A 25,330-nucleotide genomic window follows, 5' to 3' on the forward strand; every position below is an offset into this window, starting at 1 on the left:
GATACATTTAAACATGTTTATTTCGTGATAAACTTATGTTATGCCATGACCAACAAAACTGAAAATAAATGCCCTACCTCTAATTACAGACATGCTTCACTCCATCCAGTCTTTTTAAAAGTGTTTGAGAAAGTGACACATGGTAGAATACCGAATCATTTGACTGATTAGAACTTGTTAACTGCCTCTTATTTTGGCTTTTATAAAGGATTTTCCACTGCCAGAGCAATACAGTACCTCATAAATGAAGTGCTAGCAGAGCTAAACAAGAAAATTTTCCTGTTTGTATATGATGGCATGCTGAAAAAGCATGACTCTGAATTTTTATTCTGTTCTAAATATTGATTAAGGTATTCCAAATTATGCATATTACTTGGTCTACTTTTCCCATTTTGCTGATGCATGTTGCAACCCTGTGCCACTAGAGGGCTTCAAATTGTAGTGTGTAACAGGGCAGTGTGTAATGTAACTGTGTTGGTGCATGAAAACCAGCATAATGTAATTGAGTTTTTAGCTGCAAAATGGATGCGTCCAGTTGAAATAATGAACAAATGAAAACTGTGTTCGGTGATAATTTTATTGACATTAGCAACGTGTGACATTGGGTTGTTTGTGCTCATGATGAAGGAATTGTGGTGCTAAACTCACTGTATGTGACAGAGTTTGAAGTATTCCCAAAAATTAAGAACACCGGAGGACTTTACTTTGGTAGTGATGAAGTGGTGGTTGCAGAGGTGAGGTTATGACTCCGTCAAAAAACTCAAACATTCTGCAGTGATTGTCTCAACAAACTGGTCTCCCACTGGAGACATGTGTTCATCACTGAGGTGACTATGTTGAGAAATAAATATGTAAACACATATGCTAATAACAAAATTGTAAAACCATCATGTTTGTCTTAATGCACTAATCTCCAAAACTACTAGAAGAATTCTGATGGGGTTTTCACAGGTAACGTGAGTGTAGCTCGGGGCAACATATAGGCCTTATTTAATGAAAATCTGAATTCAAAAAGAAAGATATTGTAATTTAAAGTTTTATCTAAAACTGTCTGCTCACTTATTAGTTCTAATTTTTAATCATCATAGCATTGTACACCAAGAACGGACAGATGATGCTGTTAGTTTTGTAGTACACGAAAGAATCGGTAGCAGAAACTGTTGGTTTTTTTTAACTCAGCAACAGGTGTATTTTTAGAAATTTATGACAGTGACAGAATTCAAACTTAATTAAAATTTACTTAGCTAGGATATATGGATTTGCTGATATCTCTTTGAGTATGAAATACTCAATGATGTTGCTCTGCTTCTTTCAATAGGTTCTGTTTATATTCTTTGTTAGCCAAAACAAATTTATCAGATTTGCTTTGTGATCTGAATGCTTTCTCATTACATTTTAATTTCTTTTTGCTTACAAATAAAAATTTGTAGAAAGTAGTCAAGTCTTTGTGGATTGACTCATATGAGTAAAAGACTGAGGACCATGTGGTCTCAAGAATCCAGTGAAAATTGTAAGATGAAACTTGTTGTGGCTCAGTAACATCTGCCTGTAACTTGCTCTCTGAAAACTTTCCAAAAATGAGCTGTGATGCAACTCTGCTCAAGAGCATCATGCATTTTCTCACTTCTCAGAACCATTCACTCATTAAGGCTTAAAACTACTTCTCTCCAACATAACTTCATACAAACGGAAATTTTAACAGGAGAGAGTTAGTACCCTTAATACCATGTTTAATTCCTGGTAAACTTATTTTATACCATGACCATAAACAAAGCACAAAGCCAGATGTTGGGTGTTGTGGGCATGGATCTTATTGTCAGTTGCTTTTCACATGGCCAGCTCTATTTAGCTCTCTGCTGTGTTAGTCAAGCAAACAAGCTCTTTGTTCATGTCCTCAATATATTACTACAAATGCTGTCCACAAGAAAGCTTTATAAGTCAAAAATAAATTCCACACATATGAAGTCTTGGGCACAACTATAAATAAATCCCAAGGTAATGCCGGCTTTCTCAGCTAGTGAAGAATAAATACGTATAATGTTAATAGAGTTCATTTTATTTAAAAAAACTTAAACAGTTTTCACATAAAATGTTAAGAGCCATTGCTTTTCAGCACCTCCTTATAAGTTGTGGTCTTGCAAAAGCCTTTGATTGTGTGGATCACAAAATTTTATGTGATAGAGAAAAGTGTTGCGTTGTTAATGCCACCCCTCGTGCATGGGTGGAGTCCTAACTTACTAGCAGAAAGCAGAAGGTATCATTAACAGACTATATCACAGCATGAAACTAACCTCAGAATGAGGGAGTGTAACACATGAAGTGCCACAAGAATCAGTGTTGGGGCCACTCTAATTCTTAACCTACTTATGTGATCTTGCAATGACTAAAGGACAGTTTCAAAACTTTAATGTTTGCTGACAACACAAGGATACTAATCAAGGTACAAATCCACCTTTAACAGGCACAGCTCAGTTGATAGCTGAAAAAGCATACAAGTCGCAGTAAAAACGATGGAGTATGCAAAAGAAATTAAAAAGCCCCAAACATATTAAAAGCGGGGATAGGACGTAACAAAAATTATGATTAATTACATGCATGCAACATATAAACTACAAATATAAATTTCTGAAGGCTAATTTGTCTGGGCATTGTCATGACTCAGTAATGTAAGAGCAGCTAAACCCATGCTCTGTGCATGCACAGCATCCTACATAATTGTTCTCTAGGTAAACCACTGCACAGCAGTCTGCACTGCTCTGTTGTCCTGGCTGTAGTGGTCATTCACTGTCTCCCAGTGGACATCCTGCATCTCTTGTCCACAGAAATTGGCCTGCAGAGGTGGCGTCCAAGTTATATTTGAGGCATGGCACAGGTCATGGAAAGACAGTCGAATGTTCATTGACTTGAATGTTGGACTAAAAACAGATTGGAAACTGAGGGTGTTACAGAATGGCAATTGACGTTAGGATGGATACAGGAATCAGACTAAAAATCCAAAAGCTAACTAGAGAACAAACTGACATACACCCAGAATGCAAAGTCAACATAACGTCCTGGATGAGAATGTGATTAGCATGACTTCCAGGATCAGATTCCCAGACAGAAGGACAATGGAATGGCACGGAATAACATGACCAACTTCAAAAAGAACTTTACCAGCTTCCTCTCCTACCCTGTCCAACTTGACAATTCTTATCCGCATCTAATGACCTGTGCATTTATGAACCATTAAAGTATGTTTTGCTTCTTTCATTCCTCTGTTACAGCACATTTTTATCAAATTAATATATGTTTTATGGCTGTTTCAAATGTTAACATCTTCACAAACATGGTTGCATCCAAAATCAAAACTGTCATTTCAGCCTCATCTGTAGTTTCAGTTTACAGTAAATGGTGTTGTTAAAAAAGAATTATATGGAGTTCCAAGCAGATTATATACTGTATATGTAGTAATTGTGTCTTTCATTGATTAGTAAAGTAAAAACAAATTTAGATTATTAAATTCACTAAAACTCCTTATTCTGTAGTAATACCAAGCAAGGAGACACAGCAGCTGAAGTACAACAGCTGCATTCTGGAGGAAAGAAGTTCACATACTTGTAAAATCATCTAGATTTAGTTTGTTCCTGTTTCCCAAAATCGACCATTCCTTTGAGAAGGACATTGCCAGCTTCCTATTCTATCCTTTCCTCGTCGTGAGCTTGTGCTCTGATCTAATACTCTCATCAATTGACTGGACATTAAACTTTAATCCTCCTTGCTTCTGATGGTAACACAATGTATTACAAAATGCAGAATGTGCAGCCTGTTCTATATGTGGCTCATTACTTTTTTTCAGTAGAGCAGTTAATAATATCATTGTCTGCATGACATATACCTTGGTGGAAACATCAGCAGTACTGAAGCTCTTTTAAAATGTTGTAGTTAATGTAATACAGCAGTAGACAGAAGAATTTCACCTCATTTCTCAATACTGTATCTTCATCCTCTTTGAAATTACTGCAATATGTATTTGTCTTTGGAACTGAAAAAGCATAACTTTTAAATATGTGCTCATGATCATTTTCAGAGGATTGGAAAGAAGTATGGCTTCAGTCCAAAGTTCATTAGAATGAAAACTTTGCACCAGTTTTTATTTTATCTTGTTGCTGGTTATGAAGGTGATCTTGATTTAGATCAAGTGACAGCAATTAGCGATCTCAAAGAGCAAGGCATCATTATCACTGAAGATGATGAGTCAAATATGGCAAAAATTTTTGTTCCCAAGCCTTGTTGGAAAATGTTTATTCCTCCATTGCCCCAGCATACAGGTAAGTTTTTTTGATGTAGTTGTCATGTCTGGTAGTGCATACTAAATACTATCAGTGATTTTTTGTGTGAGAGCTATTTGCATTGTTTGATTCTGTCCTTCCTTATTTTACAGGTTGGCCAAAAGGCTGGGCTCTAATGTGTGACATATTGCTACGACTTCCTCTCTCTATTTTTGTTAAGGTTTTCAATGTTTCTTACATAGTTCCTGACATGGAAAATTATTTGACACATCCTGTTCGTCGGCACTATTTAGTCAAACACTTGCCAGAAAATATGAGATGTTGCTTATTTTCAAAAAGGAAGTATATATTCAGCATACATGAAGTAATGCAGCGTCTTTGTTTTGTTGGTTTGGTACGTTTCGGTCCACAACGCCTAAAGGAAAAAGATCAGGTATTGTCAAAGCTTTTTCCTAATATGATCATTTCTCAAGATTTTTTCTAAATGTTAGCTAGTGCTAACAAATTACTTGTTTCCAGCTGTGATAAAAACTGAAAGTTGGCAGATATCCAGTGAAGACCTCTTGAGACTAAACTATGAATAAAGTTATTGTATCATTAGCTGAAGTCAGGAACTGCCAGATAATGTGTGAGGGAGGAAGGACTGGGAGGAGGGGGGAAAGCATTGTCTTTTAAGGGAAGAATTGACTCAAATGTATCAGATGTTCAGCACGATTCTGCAGAAGAGAGTAGCTGGTGTACATTATTTAGATAAGTTTCTAAGTTATGCAACAGTACATATTCCTACACACCCATGGACATGCATAGGCGGTGCACCATTCGTGTAAAAAAAGTCTCAGAGTGAATAATATACACAATTATTCCTAGAGGTGGGACAGTATCAGCTTATTTGCCCTGATTGAAGTAACTGTTATCAGTATTCAGCATTTCAGTACATTCAAATTAATACTATAGTGAGATGAAATTCAAACAGATTGAATGAATGTTTTCTCCGTTGTGAATGTACTGGGTGATTGATAGATAATTAGTCAAGATACATCATATAGTATCACGTAGCACATTGAAACCTTTGTGGATACTGACAAAGCAAATTAAAAAGCTGCACAAAGGATTAAAATATCTTTCAAACACATAAAGAAACTAAATGACAGTCTGTGGCAAAAATATTGGTTTGTGGTCGCTCACTCATTATTAAACTGAGAATCAAAATGATGTTTCACAAATTTGCAAGTATATTTAGTAATTACTTCTTTTAACCACAATTTCACTAGTGAGATGTAAAGATGTAAAGATGTCGCATTCGGGAGGACGACAGTTCAGTTCCGTCTCCGGCCATCCTGATTTAGGTTTTCCGTGATTTCCCTAAATTGTTTCAGGCAAATTCCAGGATGGTTCCTTTGAAAGGGCATGGCCAATTTCCTTCCCCATCCTTCCCTAACCCAAGCCTGCGTTCCATCTCTAATGATCTCATTGTCGACGGGACGTTAAACATTAATCTCCTTCTTCTTCAGTGACAAGCAATAGCAGTAAAAAGATATAGGTGCCCATATAAGCTGCTGATCGGTCACAAAAAATATGCAAAAATAAACAACATAAATGCTTCAGAAAAGGGAAAGGGGTATGGCAATCCGTTACAAATCTAATCCATATTTTATTGCAGATCTAGATTTTAGTTATTGAATAGTTATCCTCAGAGTTTAAACCTAGTTATGAGACTCATCAAGTTTTTGACAACATTGTTACTATACAATTTCAACACTTACACAGTTGGACTCTGGCTATGTATATATTCCGTTGTCGAATGTTCCGCAGGCACTGTGCACACAACTGTCCCAATGGAATCAAACTTGGTTAACATAATTGTTACCATATACTGCAGACTGATAGGCTCATTAATTTAATTTACAGGGTTTATACGACCCGGGACAACTGTGGGATCTGGGAAAAACGCGGGAATTTTTTCATTCGGGAGAAAACCCGGAAATTTTTTGGATTCCGAGAATTTTTCATTGTTTTAGTTTTCTGTTAAATTTTTGTAATTTTGACTGATAAGAACCGATACTCCAACAAAAGATATTACTTTATCCCGCTACTGCAGAATACTACTTCAACTATAAAACATAAACGAGAGAAAAAAACGAAAATAAATTGCAAAGGAAATGCGCCATATACAACAAAACTGCTGCATTGTTAGAAAGGCTTATTTTGTTTTATCAAGAGACAGTGACAAAATAGACGTAATCAGATCGAGAAACCACACCAGTCTTGGGTATTACTTGTATTAACAGCTTTTTTAGTATTAGATAACGTAATTTCGATTTTTCATCTAGCAAAACGTTTGACGAACTCCGATGAGGTAATACATTCTTTCGTGGAAAATAAAGCACGCCATGTAAATCTGTAGCAAAATTAGAGAGCAAAAGAATGCTAGGAGCTAAGGATTGAAGAAATGTGTACTCTCTTGCTTGTCTCTTGTCTTTATTGGTCTTATCTATTCTATATTCAATTTTATGTCACACAAAACAGCAAGTTATTTGCTAATAGACAACAAAGAGTGCAAATTTTCTGTAGAGTTCTTGTTCTCCCGATTTCCAATAATCCCATCCGCTATTAATTGTGAGATTTTTTTAAAAAAGAAGGAGCAGGCTGTCAAACCGGCCGACTGGGAGCGGGAGAGGCACCACAGGACATTTCAATTTCCACTGTCCTGAATATAGTTTGATGGCATCCATTACAAAAGATACACGTTTCAGTTCCACAGAGTGAAATACAGTGACATGCTATGGGAGAATGCTGTATGAAGAGGTGTGGCACAGCATTTTGGCACACTTAAGACCAAATAACATGCCTTACATTTCCTTGAACACATATGTTTTATGTTTAAGACTTTTCAGAAAGATGTGAGTTACAAGATGAACATATTTTTGAAAATTCGATTTTTTTTTAGTATTCACCCGGTTAGCAAATATCATAGGTCCGGGGCTGATGAGCAGAGCAGTCTGAGTTATAGTCTCCACGCCTGCCCAGTTAGCCGTGTGGTGTAACGCACGGCTTACCGGGTGGGAAGGAGCGCCTGGTCCCCGGCACGAATCCGCCCGGCAGACTTGTCTCAAGGTCCGGTGTGCCGATCAGTCTGTGGATGGTTTTTAGGTGGTTTTCCATCTGCCTCGGCGAATGCGGGCTGGTTCCCCTAATTCCGCCTCAGCTACACTATGCCGGCGATTGCTGCGCAAAAAAGTTCTCCACGTATGCGTACACCACTATTACTCTACCATGCAAACATACAGGTTACACCCGGCTGGTGTGAGACGTTCCCTGGTGAGGTCCACCAGGGACCAGACCGCACAAAAAGCCTGGGTTCGGTGAGGGCGGCGGAGGGGTGAAGTGGACTGGGTTATTTGTCATGGGGTTGTGAACCACTGCAGCTGCAGCGGGAATGGAGCCTCTCCATTGTTTCTAGAACCCCGGTTAACATAAAATTCCGTATAGTCTCCACGTGACCCGTGTTTACATTTAGCGATTTTGCTGTTTCCCCTTCGTTAACTCTCACGTCAAATGAAAACAAAACTGATATCTGTGGCCGGGAGCTATCAAGTGAATTAAAATACACTCACATAATTACGGAAGGCTAAAATATGTTATTAGTTTCAGATTTTATTTTATTTACACCTTTCTGACAGTCGAGTTTAATTGCCTTGCAGAAGAAAGAAGTTATTTTTGTCTGTTAAAGAAATTTTACTTTTATTAACGTTTTCCTCATAAGCAGTCAATGTACTTGAAACAAAATGTTTAATTCCGCGGTACTTGCTAGTTTCAACTGTTCACTGCATTTCAAGAGCACGTTTTCATCTTCTAGCATGTATGGCATTATGCCATAGTAAAGAACCAAACATGATATAGTACAGTACTGGTGCTTCAAGAAAATTTACATCCCGAAAACGACACTGAAAAACGTAATATCAGGTTGAGGCCTACTTGACTGGGAATCTGGACATATGAATGTGCACTTTAAGTATGCACTTTAAGTATGCACTTTAAATGTGCACATTTTAGTATGCTTCACGAAATTCCGAAGCACTTGGAGTATCCTCTGATGTCTTGTTTCTTTTATGACATAATGCATGATCTTTCAATGTTTTACTCATACATACATACGGGCTTCCTACGTCACCGTAGTTGCACAAGTGCGGTGTTGCCTGTTATCTGCGCTCTCTGACACCTGCTGAAATGAACCTATTTGTAACAGATCGCGGGAAAATATTTCAAATGGTGGTTTGAAAAGCAATACTTTCAAAGTAAATATCCTTTTATGTAAGTTGAACTATGAGCGAGAATGTACCATGAATTTCTTAAATCACAGAGTGTTTGACTCTCATTTAAAAATCAACTCTTTGATGACGAGCCATTTAGAAGAATTTTGAACACAGAAGATCAGACATTTATGTCATTATTAAAAATTTTACTGGCCCATTTGTGTGATATATCTTAAAGTGTAACATGCGCAAAAAAGATCAACATTATATGCGAAAGCTTTGCTTTTCTTGTAGCAATACTGTATATTAATTTAAATTGATTAACTTTTCCTGTTTGCGTGTTCGTGCTACTTAACAGTGGTGTTGCTGTTGGCTGACTACATCATGTGTCCTATGCTCTGAATATCCGCTGTTTCGGCTGGCGAGATCACAGGACATGAGCTATGACTGGCTTACAAAAGCGCATCCCAATCTCGTTTTCAATGATTTGGAAAGTAACATGTGGTGTTTAGTGGAATTCCAATGTAAACTTTCGTAATAATAAAATACGCCGCTTACATGTTGCTGTACATCAAAGATATTTCCAAAACGTGTCTTCTTCCCTGAGTTTCGTTTTCTAAGTACCGGGACTACGCCCGTGTACAAAACCATAACCATTCAAAGGATTTATAAGTTTTGCTGTTTCAAGGGAAAATATGCTGTCACTTAACATGGAAAAAGTGTGTTTTCACCCAGGAGAAAGTGTATTTTTATCTGGGGAAAATCCAGGAAATTTTCTTCCTTGTCCGCATTTATACACCCTGATTTAGGTTGCTAGTGGTGGAGGTGTAATATTATATCACATTTCTTTTAGAATGTGACGTACTTTTAGAACTTTACCCTACCTTGATGGTAATAGTAATGTACTTGAAACTTTCTTGCAAATTAAAACTGTGCACTGGACTAGGATCTGAACATGGAATCAGTGCCTTTCATGGAAAAATGTTCTACCAACTGAGCTATCCATGCACAAGTCACTACCCACCTTACATATTTCCTTCTGCCACTACAACTGTTCCACCTTCCAAACTCCACAGAAGTTCTCCTGCATACTGTTCAGGACTGGTACTCATGGATGATAGGATATTGTGGAGAAATGATTCAGCCACATCCCCAAGGCTGGGAGGGCAGATTGTGAGCTGTGCTCGGATAGCTCAGTTGGTGGAGCATTTGCCTGTCAAAAAAGACAAAGATTCTGGTATTGAGTCCAGTCAGGCATACAGCTGTAATCTGCCAGGAAGTTCCAAGTCAGAGCGCGCGCGCGCGCGCGCGCGCGCGCGCGCGCGCGCGCGCGCACACACACACACACACACACACACACACACACAAATTCATTCTGGAAATAATCTATACATATTATAAAAATGTGTGGGGAGGGGAGGGGGGGGGGTGCCTAGGTGGGTGTGGGTGTAGGTGTGTTGAAAAATATGTCATGGTACCACACTGGAGATATGATGTCACATATGATTCCACATCATGCATATCCTATTCTACTAACTGTGAGACACTCCTTCAGTCAAGTGAACTTCAGTAGTTAACTGCGAACTATGAGTTATTTCATACCTGATGATCTGACCACTGGTGCACACTACGAGTTAATTTCTAGGAAATGATTTTATGCATACAGTAATATACGAAAACATTGGTAGCAAATATGTACACTTTACAGGTCTTGCGTAAATCATCTGGACATGGTGGACATAATTTTTATTTTCACAGTTCAGATGAACTAACAGAAAAGTGCGTACAGAAGTTCATACAAATATTTTAGCTTTAGACATAAAAGAGCCAGCTTTTCTTCACAAATGGAACAAAAGTACCACAATTCACAGCTATTCTTTTGTTGTGTGCACACTCTGCACAACTTTGCTGACCTCACTTTTTTCTCAGTGGCAGCCATTGCTTCTAAATAATCTAAGCTATCATCTGTTCCGATTTTCTTCTGGATATCTGGCATCTTATCCCCAGTCAATGCCTGAATAAATTTTTCTGTAAAAGCTAAAGATTTGATATCTTTTGTACTGTTTGATTATAAAACTGATGGGCATTGTGTAGATAAATCTTCATATTGCTGCATTTGATCTGACTGATCAACACCTGCCATGTCACTGTCATAGTCTCTGACTATGTTTGATTTCAAGACAACTTTGCCATTTTGATTGTGAACTTCCATCATTTCAGCACAGTGCATATTAGAAATGGTCAGGGCTTTTCTTTTGCTCTTCCATTTGCAAACAACAGCAATGTCATTTCTTTTTCATACCATTTTCATAATAACTAACAATTTTGGCTTTTCCTTTCTGTTATTACGTAATGTTCCACGCACATAGGTTTTGTAAGTTGCCAACAGTTTTGTGATACAGAATTATAAATACTGTCCATATGAAGCACATATCCTTTGTTCAAGAAAGCTTCAATCAGGTGTCAAACAACTTAAGATAGATGACTCATCTTGGCCCTCCCCTGTGACTTGCCACAGTAAATTTTTATTTTGAGAACCACACTATTAGATTCACGGAGTTCACAAAATTTTACACCATATTTGTGTTTCTTGTTCTTGATATACTGCCTGAGAAACAGACAGCTGTGCCACAAAACCATTGATTTTTCATTGCAGAGATTCTTCTCAAAAAGGTAATTATTGTTCATGATGCTATTCAGATGGTCCAAAACTGGTATAATTTTATAGAGTCAGTCATTGGATTGCAATGAATTGTCTAAGAATTGTAAATAACTCAATAACAGCTGTCCAGAATGTAACATTGTAAAAAGAACTTGTACTCCGGTAATATTCTATTGATGGAAAACAGCAAGATCCCATGTGCAGCAACAGTCCAGAAATACTTCATATCCACAACATCTGTATCCCTCCATCTGGGGTCACTGATTTGTCTTCTCCACCACATTTTTCTGCTTCCTGTCTTGCCTACAGAAAAAAACAAAGTTTGTTTGTATAATTTCAGTCTCACATCCTTGTTGAACATAAATAATGTTGGATCTTGAGAAACGTCACTCCACTTGTCACTGTTATTTGTAGTGCCTGCTATTGGACCAACCTGCTCATCTTCTTCATTGCATTCAGTATTATCTGCATCTGAATCCTTACTTGAATGCTCACATGAAAATGGTTCATAGAGACTTCCACCATTCATGAATTCATCCATAAAATTGTCCCATTCTGATTCATTCATGTTAACTAGCTGTTCAAGTTCTATATCACTAAGTTTTCCCTTATTACTCGCCATTTTCCAAGGAAAATTGAGCACACTTAACAATAAATGTCAGTGAACCATGTATAGCAAAAACTGAACAACAATTGCTGATGTAATTACAACAAAGACATGGATCATATTGTTGAAAATGCCTCAAAATATGTAAACTGGTGACTGACAGTTGACACCAAGTTATCTCGTAGTTGGCATTTGAGCTGAGCTTTCTACTCTGTATGCCAACTATGAGGATTAATTGCAAGCTCTATTTTCCTGCCAACGATATTTCCACATGGGAAAAATATATATGAAAACAAGGATGCTGTAACTTACCAAACGAGAAAGCGTTGGTATGTTGATAGAGACAATAAAACATACACAAACACACACACAAATTTCAAGCTTTCACAACCCAAGGTTGCTTCATCAGGAAAGAGGGAAGGAGAGGGAAAGACAAAGGGATGTGGGTGTTAAGGGAGAGGGTAAGGAGTCATTCCAATCCTGTGAGCAGAAAGACTTACCTTAGGGGGAAAAAGGACAGGTATACATATGTCTGCCTGTGTCTGTATATGTGCGGATGGATGTGTGTGTGTGTGCGAGTGTATACCTGTCGTTTTTTCCCCCTAAGGTAAGTCTTTCCGCTCCCGGGATTGGAATGACTCCTTACCCTCTCCCTTAAAACCCACATCCTTTCGTCTTTCCAACCTTGGGTTGCGAAAGCTTGAAATTTGTGTGTGTGTTTGTGTGTTTTTTATTGTCTCTATCAACATACAAACACTTTCTCATTTGGTAAGTTACAGCATCCAACATGTTGCAGTGCATTTAACAGCTTTCAGTTGTGAAGCAAAATGGCTCTAGGTGAAAATGATAACCACCTATAGAGCTGTGAAGAGGCATGGCCATAGAGATGTTTACAAACTCTTGTTGTGCAAAGTAGCTGTACTCAGAGTACAGAAACTGTGCAAGATCATGTTTCTTAATTTGGATACTGCACTCATACATTTGTACAGAGTGCCAATTTCTTTGTATGTCTGTTTCATAATTTTAGAGATGTTTTCTCAATACTTCAGTACAAACACAGTTCATTTTTTGTTGTTGTTTCTAATAGAAATCTGATAAAACGAATACCCAGACTATGCCAGGTTTGTCAGCTAGTTATGTTATAAATCATGGTCTTGATTGCTCAGTTAAACTGCCATTAATATATTCTTTCATAAAATATTGCCACTATAATTAACAGAACAGCTTAATTTTTTGTGTCTCTTAAATACATTCGACTATTGGATCTGAAATTCCTTTAAAACAAATGAAGGTTTGTGGAATTTGTGATGTAGAAAATTAAATATTTTAACTTTACTGAACAGAATTACCACTAAATAATTCAACTAATGTAGACAGATGAAAATTTTGTGGAAAAGGTCAGTATTAATTGAGCCTTTACAGCATCTGAGTTTAGATCCATAAGTACACTTCCTGTACATAAAGTGTTCAATATTTTAAAGTAATCAAGCATAAATTAATTTTTCAATGTAGTGTAAGTATTATAATCAGTTCTAGAAAACATAGAGCAATGTAGTGAATGGTATATAAGGTTTGTATATGAATTTAATTATTACCACTGAAGAGTTGGAGGGGGGAGGGGGGGGCAGTATACTCAGTTCAACGTATCAGTGGTTGACCAAAAATTCTTAACGTAACATTCAGTCAGGACTTACTAAATGAGGCAGGATCATCAAAATACACCTCCAAAATTAAGTAGAATATTCAGAACTTCTTAAACATCTAAATTCAGTGATTATTTCATTTTATGTTGCAAATTTTGGTTAACATATGTATTTGTTTTCATTTCCATATGGAGTATTTTACTGAATATTACTAATCTATTAGAAAGAAACTTTTAATTATATCAAGGTGGGTTGCAAGAATTAGTTGCTCTCATTCAGTAGTTAGAAATTTTGACTAAAGATTCACAGTTTGTATATTATGTAATGATACTAATTGTAAGTAATGGATCATATTTCAGAAACAGTAATCATGTTCAAAATTACGGGTATGTAAGTGTATCAACATAAATTATGGTAACAGTATGTAACCATTATATTAAGTAGTGATTCTTCAGTTTCTCCCAGTGTATTTGTTGATCATAAAGTGCACGAATGCACTGCCAGTCCAAAGTGTCCTCCAGTGAGGAGAATATTTCAGCATTCAGACATGTTGCCGTTGTAATGTGTGCTGGCAAACTGATCTTCTGAGGGCACACTGTGGACTTGTCTCCTCTCCTGCTACAAGCCGTTCCCTTTGTCATGTCAGCAGTTGTGGAGACACTTGTGTTGGGATCTGTGGTAGCATTGATGTTGTTACTCTGTCTACCTTTGTTGCCAGATTGTTGTGTTTGCTGACTGTGTTCTTAATTAGACCCTGTGTTGGTTCTCGAGCCTTGCTGACATTACAGCCACAGTCTCGATTAATAAGCTTATCCCTGGTGTGAATTTTGATGGCTTCTGTAATGATACTGTTCCAGTATTTGGAAGTCTGTGCTAAAGTCCTGGTGCATTTGTATTCTATAGCATGATTTTCTGACAAACAGTGCTGTGCAATTCTCGACTTGTTGGGACATGTTAGTCGAATGTGCCGCTGGTGTTCTCTGCTCCTATCTTCAGTGGTGTTTGCTGTTTGTCCAATGTGTCTTGCTACATTGGCACAGAAACTGATATAATCCAGCTTTCTGCAAACCTAAGTCATTATCGATGCTCCCCAATAATGCCAATTTTTTATTCACCAGTGCTATTTCAGTATGCACCCAACTTTTCCCGATAGTCTGCTAGTATGTGCTCTTGCATTTCTGAAGTGATCTCATGCTGAACAAGTTGTGCCAAACTTTTCTAAGGTCATGCATACATCAATTTTACGGCAGCCAGGAGAATAAAGAAGTGGGCCAGCCTTGCCTTGCTACATGAGAAGTACACTTTACCCTCCGTGGTCTTGAACACAATTCCCAGTGACTTCTTAAAATACATTTACAACTGGCCATTCATTTTAAATATGGGTCCTGGGACTGTATTGGTGGTGTTACCGGGTGGCAACCGATTTCGCCCATAGGGAGATAACAGGATGTCAGACAAGAAAATTTTCCCGAGTTGTTGACAAACCATCACTGGAGGCTCTATGCAAGACTGTCATCAATCTGACTAGCTTGCAGCAGAGTGATGATGCAGTTTCATTTCCGGAGATGGGACTTAACTGTGCTCCCAATCCTAAGTTCACACAAGTTGCAGACATCTGTCAGTGCAGTTGAACAGGTTGCTGCATGACTGCTGCCCGAAACAGCAGAAGAACTGCATTGTGAAACTAGTCATGATCTGATGAGAACTAAGACTATGAAGTCAAACATTACCAACAAATAGAGGGTAGCCATTGAAAACCTGCAACAGAGCCCAGAGAGAGTATCTTAACTGATGACAAAGACAATGCTACTATTGTTCTCTCCCATAAGGGCTACATCGAGAAGAAGCAAAGCTTGTTAAATTATGACTCCAACATGAAGATCAGTACTGACCCCACCAAGAAGGTAGAGAAGAGGACCAGGCTGCTTCTGAAGTAACTGGAGTTACCAGAGGGGATCATCAAGAAATTGACACCTCAAGGACTAGTACAATGAAGACTTTATGGACTTCCCAAGGACCACAAAGATGGGATGCCATTATGCCCCATTGTCCACAATGTCAGAACTCCTAGGTATTTCCAGGGAAAATACCTCGCAGAGCTACTAAGTCCATAAGTGGGTAAATTCCCACACCACATACATGATTCTATGGATTTGTGAAATGCCTCAACTTCAGACTGAAGGACTGTAGTATCAAGGTGAACTTTGACATCATTTCATTATTCACCAGGGTGCCTCAAGAACTCATTGGTCAGAAATTTGATGAGAAGACCAAATATTTCAGACATGGCCTGACCTCCACATATTTCTACTTGATGGAAAATACTATGAGCAAATGTAGGGATCCCACTCACACCTATGGTTGCAGATTTGTATATGAAGCACTTCAAGAAAGAGGCTCAGACATAATCGAAGTGGAAACTTACCTGTTTTTCTGTTATGTGGAGGACACATATGTCATCTGGCCTCCATGACTTCCTTGTATATCTGAACTCCAACCCTTTCTAACATCAGATTCACTATGGAGACCAAAGAAGAAGGAAGACTATCATTCCTGTGTGTAATGGTTAAGAGAAGAGCTGATGTTACCCTGGTCCAAGGTGTGCATTGGAAGAAAATACACACTGATCTGCATTTGCACACAGATAGCTGCCACCACCCTGCAGAGAGGAATGGGGTACTAAAAACAGTGTGTCTGCCTCAGAACGGTGTTCCAGAAGAACAGATACTTGGAATGGCAGATGTAGTGCACTCTTCACCCCACCACTACAGTACAACTGTGGAGATGGAAGAAATCACAGTGCAAGAGGTAGCCACAGCCTTTATTCCATTCATGAAAGTGGCAAGATTAGACTGAGCAAAGGTTGGGAATTGGTACAGGCTCTGATAACCGCGCAGTTTAGCACCCCTCAAACCAATCATCATCATCACACTTGAATAATGTACTCCAACAAATCAGCAGTCACAGAACATTGTCTGTCTGAGAATCATGCTATGGAATTTGCATGTACGAGGTTTGGAGCTTAAATAGTGGCAACTATTTATTCACAACCAATACAAAAGTGTTACATGTTTGCACCTGTTACTGTGCTTCAAAGTAGTCACCAGCATTGTGTAAAACCCATTGCCAGTGATGTGGAAGGTGTAGTATACCGTTAGCAGAGCCTGTTCTGTTTATGGTGCGAATTGAGTGGTCTACTGCCAGTCAAATCTCTAGAATAGTTCTGAAGTGAATGCCATCAAGTAGGTCCTTCATCTTCAGAATCAAATCGAAGTCACAAGGAGTTAAGTCCGGGGAGTATGGTGGTTTGTGCTGTACTTCCCAGTCCCATCAACCGAACAGAGCAGCCACAGCTTGCGCTGTATGCGCCCGCGCATTGTCGTACAAAATGATGGGTGGGTTGTGCAGTAAGTGTCGCCGCTTCTTTTGCAAAGCTGGTCGCAGATAATGCTCTAAAAATGAACAGTAATACTGTGCATTGATGGTCTGCTGTGGAGGAACGTAATGCATTAGGATAACACCATCACAGTCGTAGACGAGAATCACCATAACTTTAGACCACTCCATTTGCACCATTAACAGAAAGGCTCTGCTAATGGTATACTACACCTTCCACATCGCTGGCCCCTGGTTCTACACAACACGGGTGACTATTTTGAAGGACAGTAACAGGTGCAAACATGTAACTCTTTTCTATCGGTTGTGAATAAATAGTTGCCACTATTTAAGTTCCAACCCTCGTATTTTAACATATACTTCCAAATACTGGGACAACATTGTTAGAGAAGCCATCGAAATGTACACCAGGGATAAATTTATCAATCAGGACTGTGGCTATGACCTTAACAAGGCTTGGGAACCAGCACGGGGCCTAATTAATAATGTGCTCATCAAACACAACAATCTGGTGATGAGGGCGGACAGTGCGACTACATCGATACTACCACAGATGCCAACGGAAGTGTCTTCACGACAGCTGACTACCACCCTTGGTGCAGACTGCAGATGTAGCACCGTGCAGTGTAAGAGGATGTAAGTCTGCCATCAGGAAATCAGTTCACCAGCACACCTGATGATGGTGACATGTCTGCTCGTTGAAATATTGTGCCCGTTGGATACTAAGCACATGTGTGGACTGTTCAGTCATTATACTAGGTTGTGCAGTTGATCTATGGAACCTGCAACAAACAAGCTATATGTTGGTCCATCATATTTCGGGCTTGCAGTCGGATCACGTTGACATCTTGGCACGATATTTCGGCTAACAAATATGCAGCCATCTTCAGGTGAGTACGAAACTGAAGATTACTGGTGAGCGTCGTTCTCTATATACCGAAAATTGGCGCGGCGGCACCTGCGCAGTGGAGAAGGCTAATATCACGCCCCCTATCTAATTTGGCGCGCTCTGCAGCAGAAGCAGACCGCGCATGCGTAGTGGTGTACCTACATTTGCACTATCTGTCGTAAAGCGCCTTCGCGCAGCTGAGGCGCGGTAGTCGAAAGCATAAAATCAATTTTTGTCAGCCGTCGCACTAGATGCAGACCCATGTCTCTGTGAAGCGGTTAAAGAAATTACAGGATCCCATGCTTTATCCATCTGAAAGCCGCCATCTCGATTAATAAGATCTTTTGCCAATCGTATCTCCACGGACTCCTTGATAATGGATTCCCAAAAAGATCTAGTTGTCGCTAAAATTTTTGTTCCACAATAATCCATGGAGTGTCCCGTCGAAATACAGTGTTCTGCTATGGCTGATGTGTTGGGCTGTATTAGACGTGTGTGCCGCTCATGCTCCACGCATCTTTCCCGTACTGTGCGAGTAGTTTGGCCAATGTAGGATTTGCCACATTGACAAGGGATCTTATAAATACCTGCCTTCCTCAGACCCAGATCGTCCTTCACAGAGCCAAGCAAAGCCGATATTTTCGTAGGTGGTCGGAAGATCACTTTAACACAATGCTTCTTTAAAATCCTTCCTATTTTAGAGGAGAGGTTACCCACATATGGAAGAAACGCCCTGGACCTGACCACCTCTTTGTCTTCTTCTTCTTGTTTCTCTTTACATTTCTTCTTTGTTACAGCTGTGTGGATTTGGCGTGTAGAATATCCATTCTCCCTGAAGACAGATTGCAAATGTTCTAATTCTCTAGGAAGGGTGTCCTTATCAGATACCACATGTGCCCGGTGCACCAGAGTACGCAGCAAACCCGTGGTTTGTGCAGCATGGTGGCAGCTTGTCGCCTGCAGATACAAATCTGTGTGTGTTGGCTTCCGGTAGACGGAGTGCCCCAAAGATCCATCGGTTCTACGATTGACAAGGACGTCCAGAAACGGCAGACATCTATCTTTTTCGACCTCCATGGTAAACTGAATATTCTTGTGAATGGAATTCAGATGTTTTAAGAATCCTGCCAGTTTTTCTTCTTCATGAGGCCAAACTACAAATGTGTCATCCACGTAACGCCAGAAGACTTTCGGTTTAAATTCAGCTGACTCGAGTGCCTTCTCCTCAAAGTCCTCCATAAAAAGGTTTGCTACGAGAGGGGACAAAGGACTGCCCATGGCAACACCGTCAACTTGTTCAAAATATTCATTATTGAATAAGAAATAAGTTGAGGACAGGCAATGATGAAATAATGCTGTTATGTCGGCTTTGAACCTTCTACTAATGAGTACCAGTGAATCCATCAGTGGAACCTTAGTAAATAAAGAGACGACATCAAAACTCACTAATAAGTCAGAATTGTGGAGTTGGAGCGACTGCCATAGCAGAACACTGTATTTCGACGGGACACTCCATGGATTATTGTGGAACAAAAATTTTAGCGACAACTAGATCTTTTTGGGAATCCATTATCAAGGAGTCCGTGGAGATACGATTGGCAAAAGATCTTATTAATCGAGACGGCGGCTTTCAGATGGATAAAGCATGGGATCCTGTAATTTCTTTAATCGCTTCACAGAGACATGGGTCTGCTTCTAGTGCGACGGCTGACGAAAATTGATTTTATACTTTTGACTACCGCGCTTCAGCTGCGCGAAGGCGCTTTACGACAGATAGCGCAAATGTAGGTACACCACTACGCATGCACGGCCCGCTTCTGCTGCAGAGCGCGCCAAATTAGACAGGGGGCGCGATATTAGCCTTCTCCACTGCGCAGGCGCCGCCGCGCCAATTTTCGGTATATCTAGAACGACGCGCACCAGTAATCTACAGTCTCGTACTCACCTGAAGATGGCTGCATTTTTGTTAGACGAAATATCGTGCCAAGATGTCAACGTGATCCGGCTGCAAGCCCGAAATATGATGGACCAATTAATACGCCGGGAAAACTTCAAGATACACATCAGACACCTTTACGGGGAGGAGATGGTAGCACACGTCCAGAGTTTGGATAAGTTATGCAACAAACGAGCAAGATTACTTAGCTCTCTGTGTTTTTTTATTGAAGTGTCGGGACAATGGCTTTATCACCAAGTTTGCCAAAGTCACACATTTCATCAAGACCACTGCCGCCAGGAATATAACTCGGAAGGCTAGCCTGGCTCTAGTAAAGAAGAGGATTTGCTTCTCTCGCCGTGAACTGGATCTGATTTCAAGACAACTGTATCACCTTCATTTGGAAATAGCATCCAGTCTTTCTTCTTTCACCTGGGAGTGGGTTGACAGAGTCACTTGGGCCAAAGCGGACTGGGCTCACAACAAGTCATCTTCTAGGCAGTCATCGAAGTTTGCACGTCTATCGACAGCATCGCCGCAAGAAGGTACTTTTCGACGCTCCGTGGTTAATTTCACGGATAGAGTTTTGGACAATGCGACGCTGTCTGTGCTCGGAAAAGGACTTAACTTCGCTCCTACACCTAAGACTCCACCTTTCGCGGATTTCATAAGTGCTATTGAAGAAGCTGTTAGACCTCTTCCCAGCGACGCAACTGAAGAAATCAGGTGTGAAACATGCCATGCACTTAAGAAAGTGACTCCTCTGAAGAACAACATTTCTTCTAGCAAAAGGGCTGCACTTCGAAAACTAAGTGAAGATCCCCACACTGTGGTTCTCCGAGCGGACCAGGGCAATGCGACGGTACTTTTGCCACGTAACATCTACAACAAGAAGATTTATAGCCTCCTTGGTGAATCCACATATCGGAAGATCGACAAGGATCCGACGAGCAGAGTAGAAAGAAAAACGACAGTTTTGTTAAACTCTTCTACGCTTCCACCTGAAGTCATTAAAAGACTGAAACCGCATAGCTCTGTCCCACCGAGGCTTTATGGTCTTCCGAAAATTCATAAAGAGGGACTACCATTATGCCCTATTGTTAGTAATATCGGTGCGCCAACCTATGACTTAGCACATCTGTCTTCGTTACTGAGACCTTATGTGCGCAAGTGTCCACATCACATTCGTAATTCCGCCGATTTTATTAGTAGACTGAAGTCGCTCCAACTCCACAATTCTGACTTATTAGTGAGTTGTGATGTCGTCTCTTTATTTACTAAGGTTCCACTGATGGATTCACTGGTACTCATTAGTAGAAGGTTCAAAGCCGACATAACAGCATTATTTCATCATTGCCTGTCCTCAACTTATTTCTTATTCAATAATGAATATTTTGAACAAGTTGACGTTGTTGCCATGGGCAGTCCTTTGTCCCCTCTGGTAGCAAACCTTTTTATGGAGGACTTTGAGGAGAAGGCACTTGAGTCGGCTGACTTTAAACCGAAAGTATTCTGACGTTACGTGGATGACACATTTGTAGTTTGGCCTCATGGAGAAGAAAAACTGGCAGGATTCTTAAAACATCTGAATTCCATTCACAAGAATATTCAGTTTACCATGGAGGTCGAAAAAGATAGATGTCTGCCGTTTCTGGATGTCCTTGTCAATCGTAGAACCGATGGATCTTTGGGGCACTCCGTCTACCGGAAGCCAACACACACAGATTTGTATTTGCAGGCGACAAGCTGCCACCACCCTGCACAAACCATGGGTTTGCTGCGTACTCTGGTGCACCGGGCACATGTGGTATCTGATAAGGACACCCTTCCTAGAGAATTAGAACATTTGCAATCTGTCTTCAGGGAGAATGGATATTCTACACGCCAAATCCACACAGCTGTAACAAAGAAGAAATGTAAAGAGAAACAAGAAGAAGAAGACAAAGAGGTGGTCAGGTCCAGGGCGTTTCTTCCATATGTGGGTAACCTCTCCTCTAAAATAGGAAGGATTTTAAAGAAGCATTGTGTTAAAGTGATCTTCCGACCACCTACGAAAATATCGGCTTTGCTTGGCTCTGTGAAGGACGATCTGGGTCTGAGGAAGGCAGGTATTTATAAGATCCCTTGTCAATGTGGCAAATCCTACATTGGCCAAACTACTCGCACAGTACGGGAAAGATGCGTGGAGCATGAGCGGCACACACGTCTAATACAGCCCAACACATCAGCCATAGCAGAACACTGTATTTCGACGGGACACTCCATGGATTATTGTGGAACAAAAATTTTAGCGACAACTAGATCTTTTTGGGAATCCATTATCAAGGTGTCCGTGGAGATACGATTGGCAAAAGATCTTATTAATCGAGACGGCGGCTTTCAGATGGATAAAGCATGGGATCCTGTAATTTCTTTAATCGCTTCACAGAGACATGGGTCTGCATCTAGTGCGATGGCTGACGAAAATTGATTTTATGCTTTCGACTACCGCGCCTCAGCTGCGCGAAGGCGCTTTACGACAGATAGCGCAAATGTAGGTACGCCACTACGCATGCGCGGCCCGCTTCTGCTGCAGAGCGCGCCAAATTAGATAGGGGGCGTGATATTAGCCTTCTTCACTGCGCAGGCGCCACCTTTCGGTATATATAGAACGATGCGCACCAGTAATCTTCAGTCTCGTACTCACCTGAAGATGGCTGCATGTTTGTTAGCCGAAATATCGTGCCAAGATGTCAACGTGATCCGGCTGCAAGCCCGAAATATGATGGACCAATTAATACGCCGGGAAAACTTCAAGATATACAAGCTATATGTTGAATGTTACATGCCCAGTAGGTTTTTTAATTATGGCCCATACTTTAACTTCTGTATATATTTACTCCGTCTGAGTCACATTTCCATATGTGGTTTTCATGTCAAGTAACTGGCATGCATGTACCATATTGTGTAATATAATTCAACTGCTGATATTCTTCAAAGTAATTACCATGGTATTAAGTAAATGAGAGTTTTAATATATAACAGACAACACTTTAACTATGTGTGCCACATAATTAATGACTGCTCATACAACTGTTGCATCTCGGTGGGGAGAGGAGGAATTTTTTTGGGAGGGGTGAGGGGGGGGGGGGGCACCGCAAGACACTGCTGAGGCTTATATTAAGATCTCTTTTGTTGCCTTCATAATTTTCCCGGAACGAATTGTACAATGTTAACTGTACTGTGCCTCATATTTCGCTCTGCTAATACGGTTTATCAACACCTAATGGTGCGTGTTCCTGCTTTATTTTCTAGGACCTATCCTTTGTATTTGTGAAGCTGTCTTGGACCATTTTTGTTACAGGCAAATTGTTGATTGTTATTAGATTTATAATTCTGGCATTTCATCTACAAGTATGTCTCAGAGAAATTCCTAAAACTTGTAGAGCACTAGTAGATTTGTCTTTCATTTATTGTCAAGCAATGATTGTAATTGGTAGTTGTGATTAGACAAATATTGCTTAATTGTTCTTTAAGTATGTTCTCTTGCTTTTTAGAGCTGGCTTCAGGTACCCTGAACCCTCTTTTGTTTCTAAGTACCATACACTAATTTTAATATGTTATTGAATAATATAGCTTATGACTTTTTTTTGTAATCTGAATAGGGTTTTGGGTGTTGCATTGTGTTCAAATGGTTGTAAGTATTTATGTTGTGGATCATTGCATAGTAAGAAATGATCTGTAGTGTTGTAATACTGTTTATTAGACTCCTGCTTCTTGACGGTCTTTTGTGTCAGAATTTTAACATCATATGAAAGACTCTGCTTCTAGGCACAATAGTCTTTGTCACTGATATCATTTATGCTGTAAGTACAGTGATTGTACATGGATGAAATAAGATCTGGAGGGAATGTACTGTATTTTGTATTTCTTCTATTTGTGAGAACTACAAAGTTGGTACATAACAGCAATATCTGGCAGTTAAGAAGCATCAAAGGAATATTAATTTTCTTAATAATGTTTATGTCTTTACTTGTTGTGCAGTTTGTCTCTGATTTGCCAGTCTTTGTATTGATAACTGGAAAGGGTGATTCAGACGAACTATAAGTTTACATGGAATTGGTTTTCAGGTTTTTGTGTACCTTAATAGAAGAACACATCTTCTGGATACTACAACATCAAAACCTGGTTACCACCAAGTTTCAGATAATATCGTTTATCAGGAACATAAATATTATTTTGGTGACATGGCTGATGTAGAGAAATATTGGTATGATATGTGGAATATTTGTCTGCACACAAATTTGGGTGAGTACTGAAAACAGGGAGTATAATTATAAGTGATTAACAGGCACAGTCCATGTGTCAGTTGCAGTATAAGTGAATAGGTGAAGGAATGACACCTATAATATGATAGAATTGTTTTCTTTACCATATTGGAGCTTTTCCTCTTGTGGAGCAAGGAAATGAGAGAAAAACAATTTGTTAGAAGAACTGCTCTCGTGTATAAGATCTGAAGTTTAATTTTATAATGATTCAAAGACCAACTAATAGTGTGTGTTTCAGAGTGACAACTTCATTTAGGTTCATTACTATGCAACAACATGTTCAAATATTACCAGTAAAGCAATCAGTTTATGTACATTATTATTATTGGTGGCATAAAATGTTAAGTTACAGTTTCTCATCAGTACATACACGCACAAAATATGTATTTTGTGAAGTCTTATGAATTACAGAAAGGACTAGTTTTACATCAGCAGCTCAGAAAGATGTTGCAATCTGATTGCTCAGTTCAACTCCAGATTAATTGAGAACACTGAAGGGACAATTGTTGAGTGACCCTGACATATGCAATATGGTATCAGCAATTTGTCTTGTGAACAAATAAACCAAGCAAGAAATGTTATTGACTGTTTCAAAACTAAATTAGAATGTTCTTTTAAGGAGTGGTTGGAGATTCTGTGTTTGAACATGGGACCAAGTGACGTAAAGAAAGGTTATTATTTTAGCATATACCAGTTGTCTTGCGGTATAGTTGTTGCTAAGATTAGTCAGAGGTCATAGCACTTGTAATTGTTCATTACAGTCAGCAATATTTAGTTGTTCTTTATTTTTATCCAGTATTGCATTCACAGTTGCATTCTACAGTGTGGTATTCAGTGCACAATACAAATATTTGTGAAAATTGCAGTATCCTTAAAAAAATCTTCCAAATAATCCAGACTAAAAAGACATGTATAATGATAAGGACTGGAAAGAGAGAACATAAAGATAGGCTGAGTGATGTCATCTCTTATACACTCAAATTGTCAGTTTTGTACCAAGTTCATTACATGAAGAGCTTTCAGAATGGAGATAATAAGTCAAGCATGGGTGTTCAAAGGAGGCAGACTGACTCATGTGCAAGAAATAAGCACTGTGTGATCAAAAGTATCTGGATACCTGGCTGAAAATGACTTAAAAGTTCGTCGCGCCCTCCATTGGTAATGCTGGAATTCAGTATGGTGTTGGCCCACACTTAGCCTTGATGACAACTTGCATTCTCGCAGGCATACTTTCAGTCAGGTGCTGGAAGGTTTCATGGGGAATGACAGCTCATTCTCCAGGAGTGCTGCACTGAGGAGAGGTATTGATGTCGGTCAGTGAGGCCTGGCACATAGTTGGCGTTCCAAAAGATCCCATAGGTGTTTT

General features: G+C 39.5%; 1 protein-coding gene across 2 annotated transcripts in view; it reads left to right on the forward strand.

Annotated features, from left to right (window-relative positions):
• LOC126236994 (general transcription factor 3C polypeptide 1) overlaps positions 1-25,330 on the forward strand; it is a 351,606-nt gene that overhangs the window by 142,815 nt on the left and 183,461 nt on the right. For both annotated transcript variants that reach the window (XM_049946720.1, XM_049946718.1), the window contains exons 13-15: positions 4,070-4,310; positions 4,424-4,704; positions 23,767-23,944. In XM_049946720.1, the coding sequence (XP_049802677.1) occupies positions 4,070-4,310; positions 4,424-4,704; positions 23,767-23,944 (700 nt within the window). The remainder of the gene's footprint in view (positions 1-4,069; positions 4,311-4,423; positions 4,705-23,766; positions 23,945-25,330) is intronic.

Source organism: Schistocerca nitens, chromosome 2 (genome assembly GCF_023898315.1).
Source record: "Schistocerca nitens isolate TAMUIC-IGC-003100 chromosome 2, iqSchNite1.1, whole genome shotgun sequence".
NCBI lineage: Eukaryota > Metazoa > Arthropoda > Insecta > Orthoptera > Acrididae > Schistocerca > Schistocerca nitens.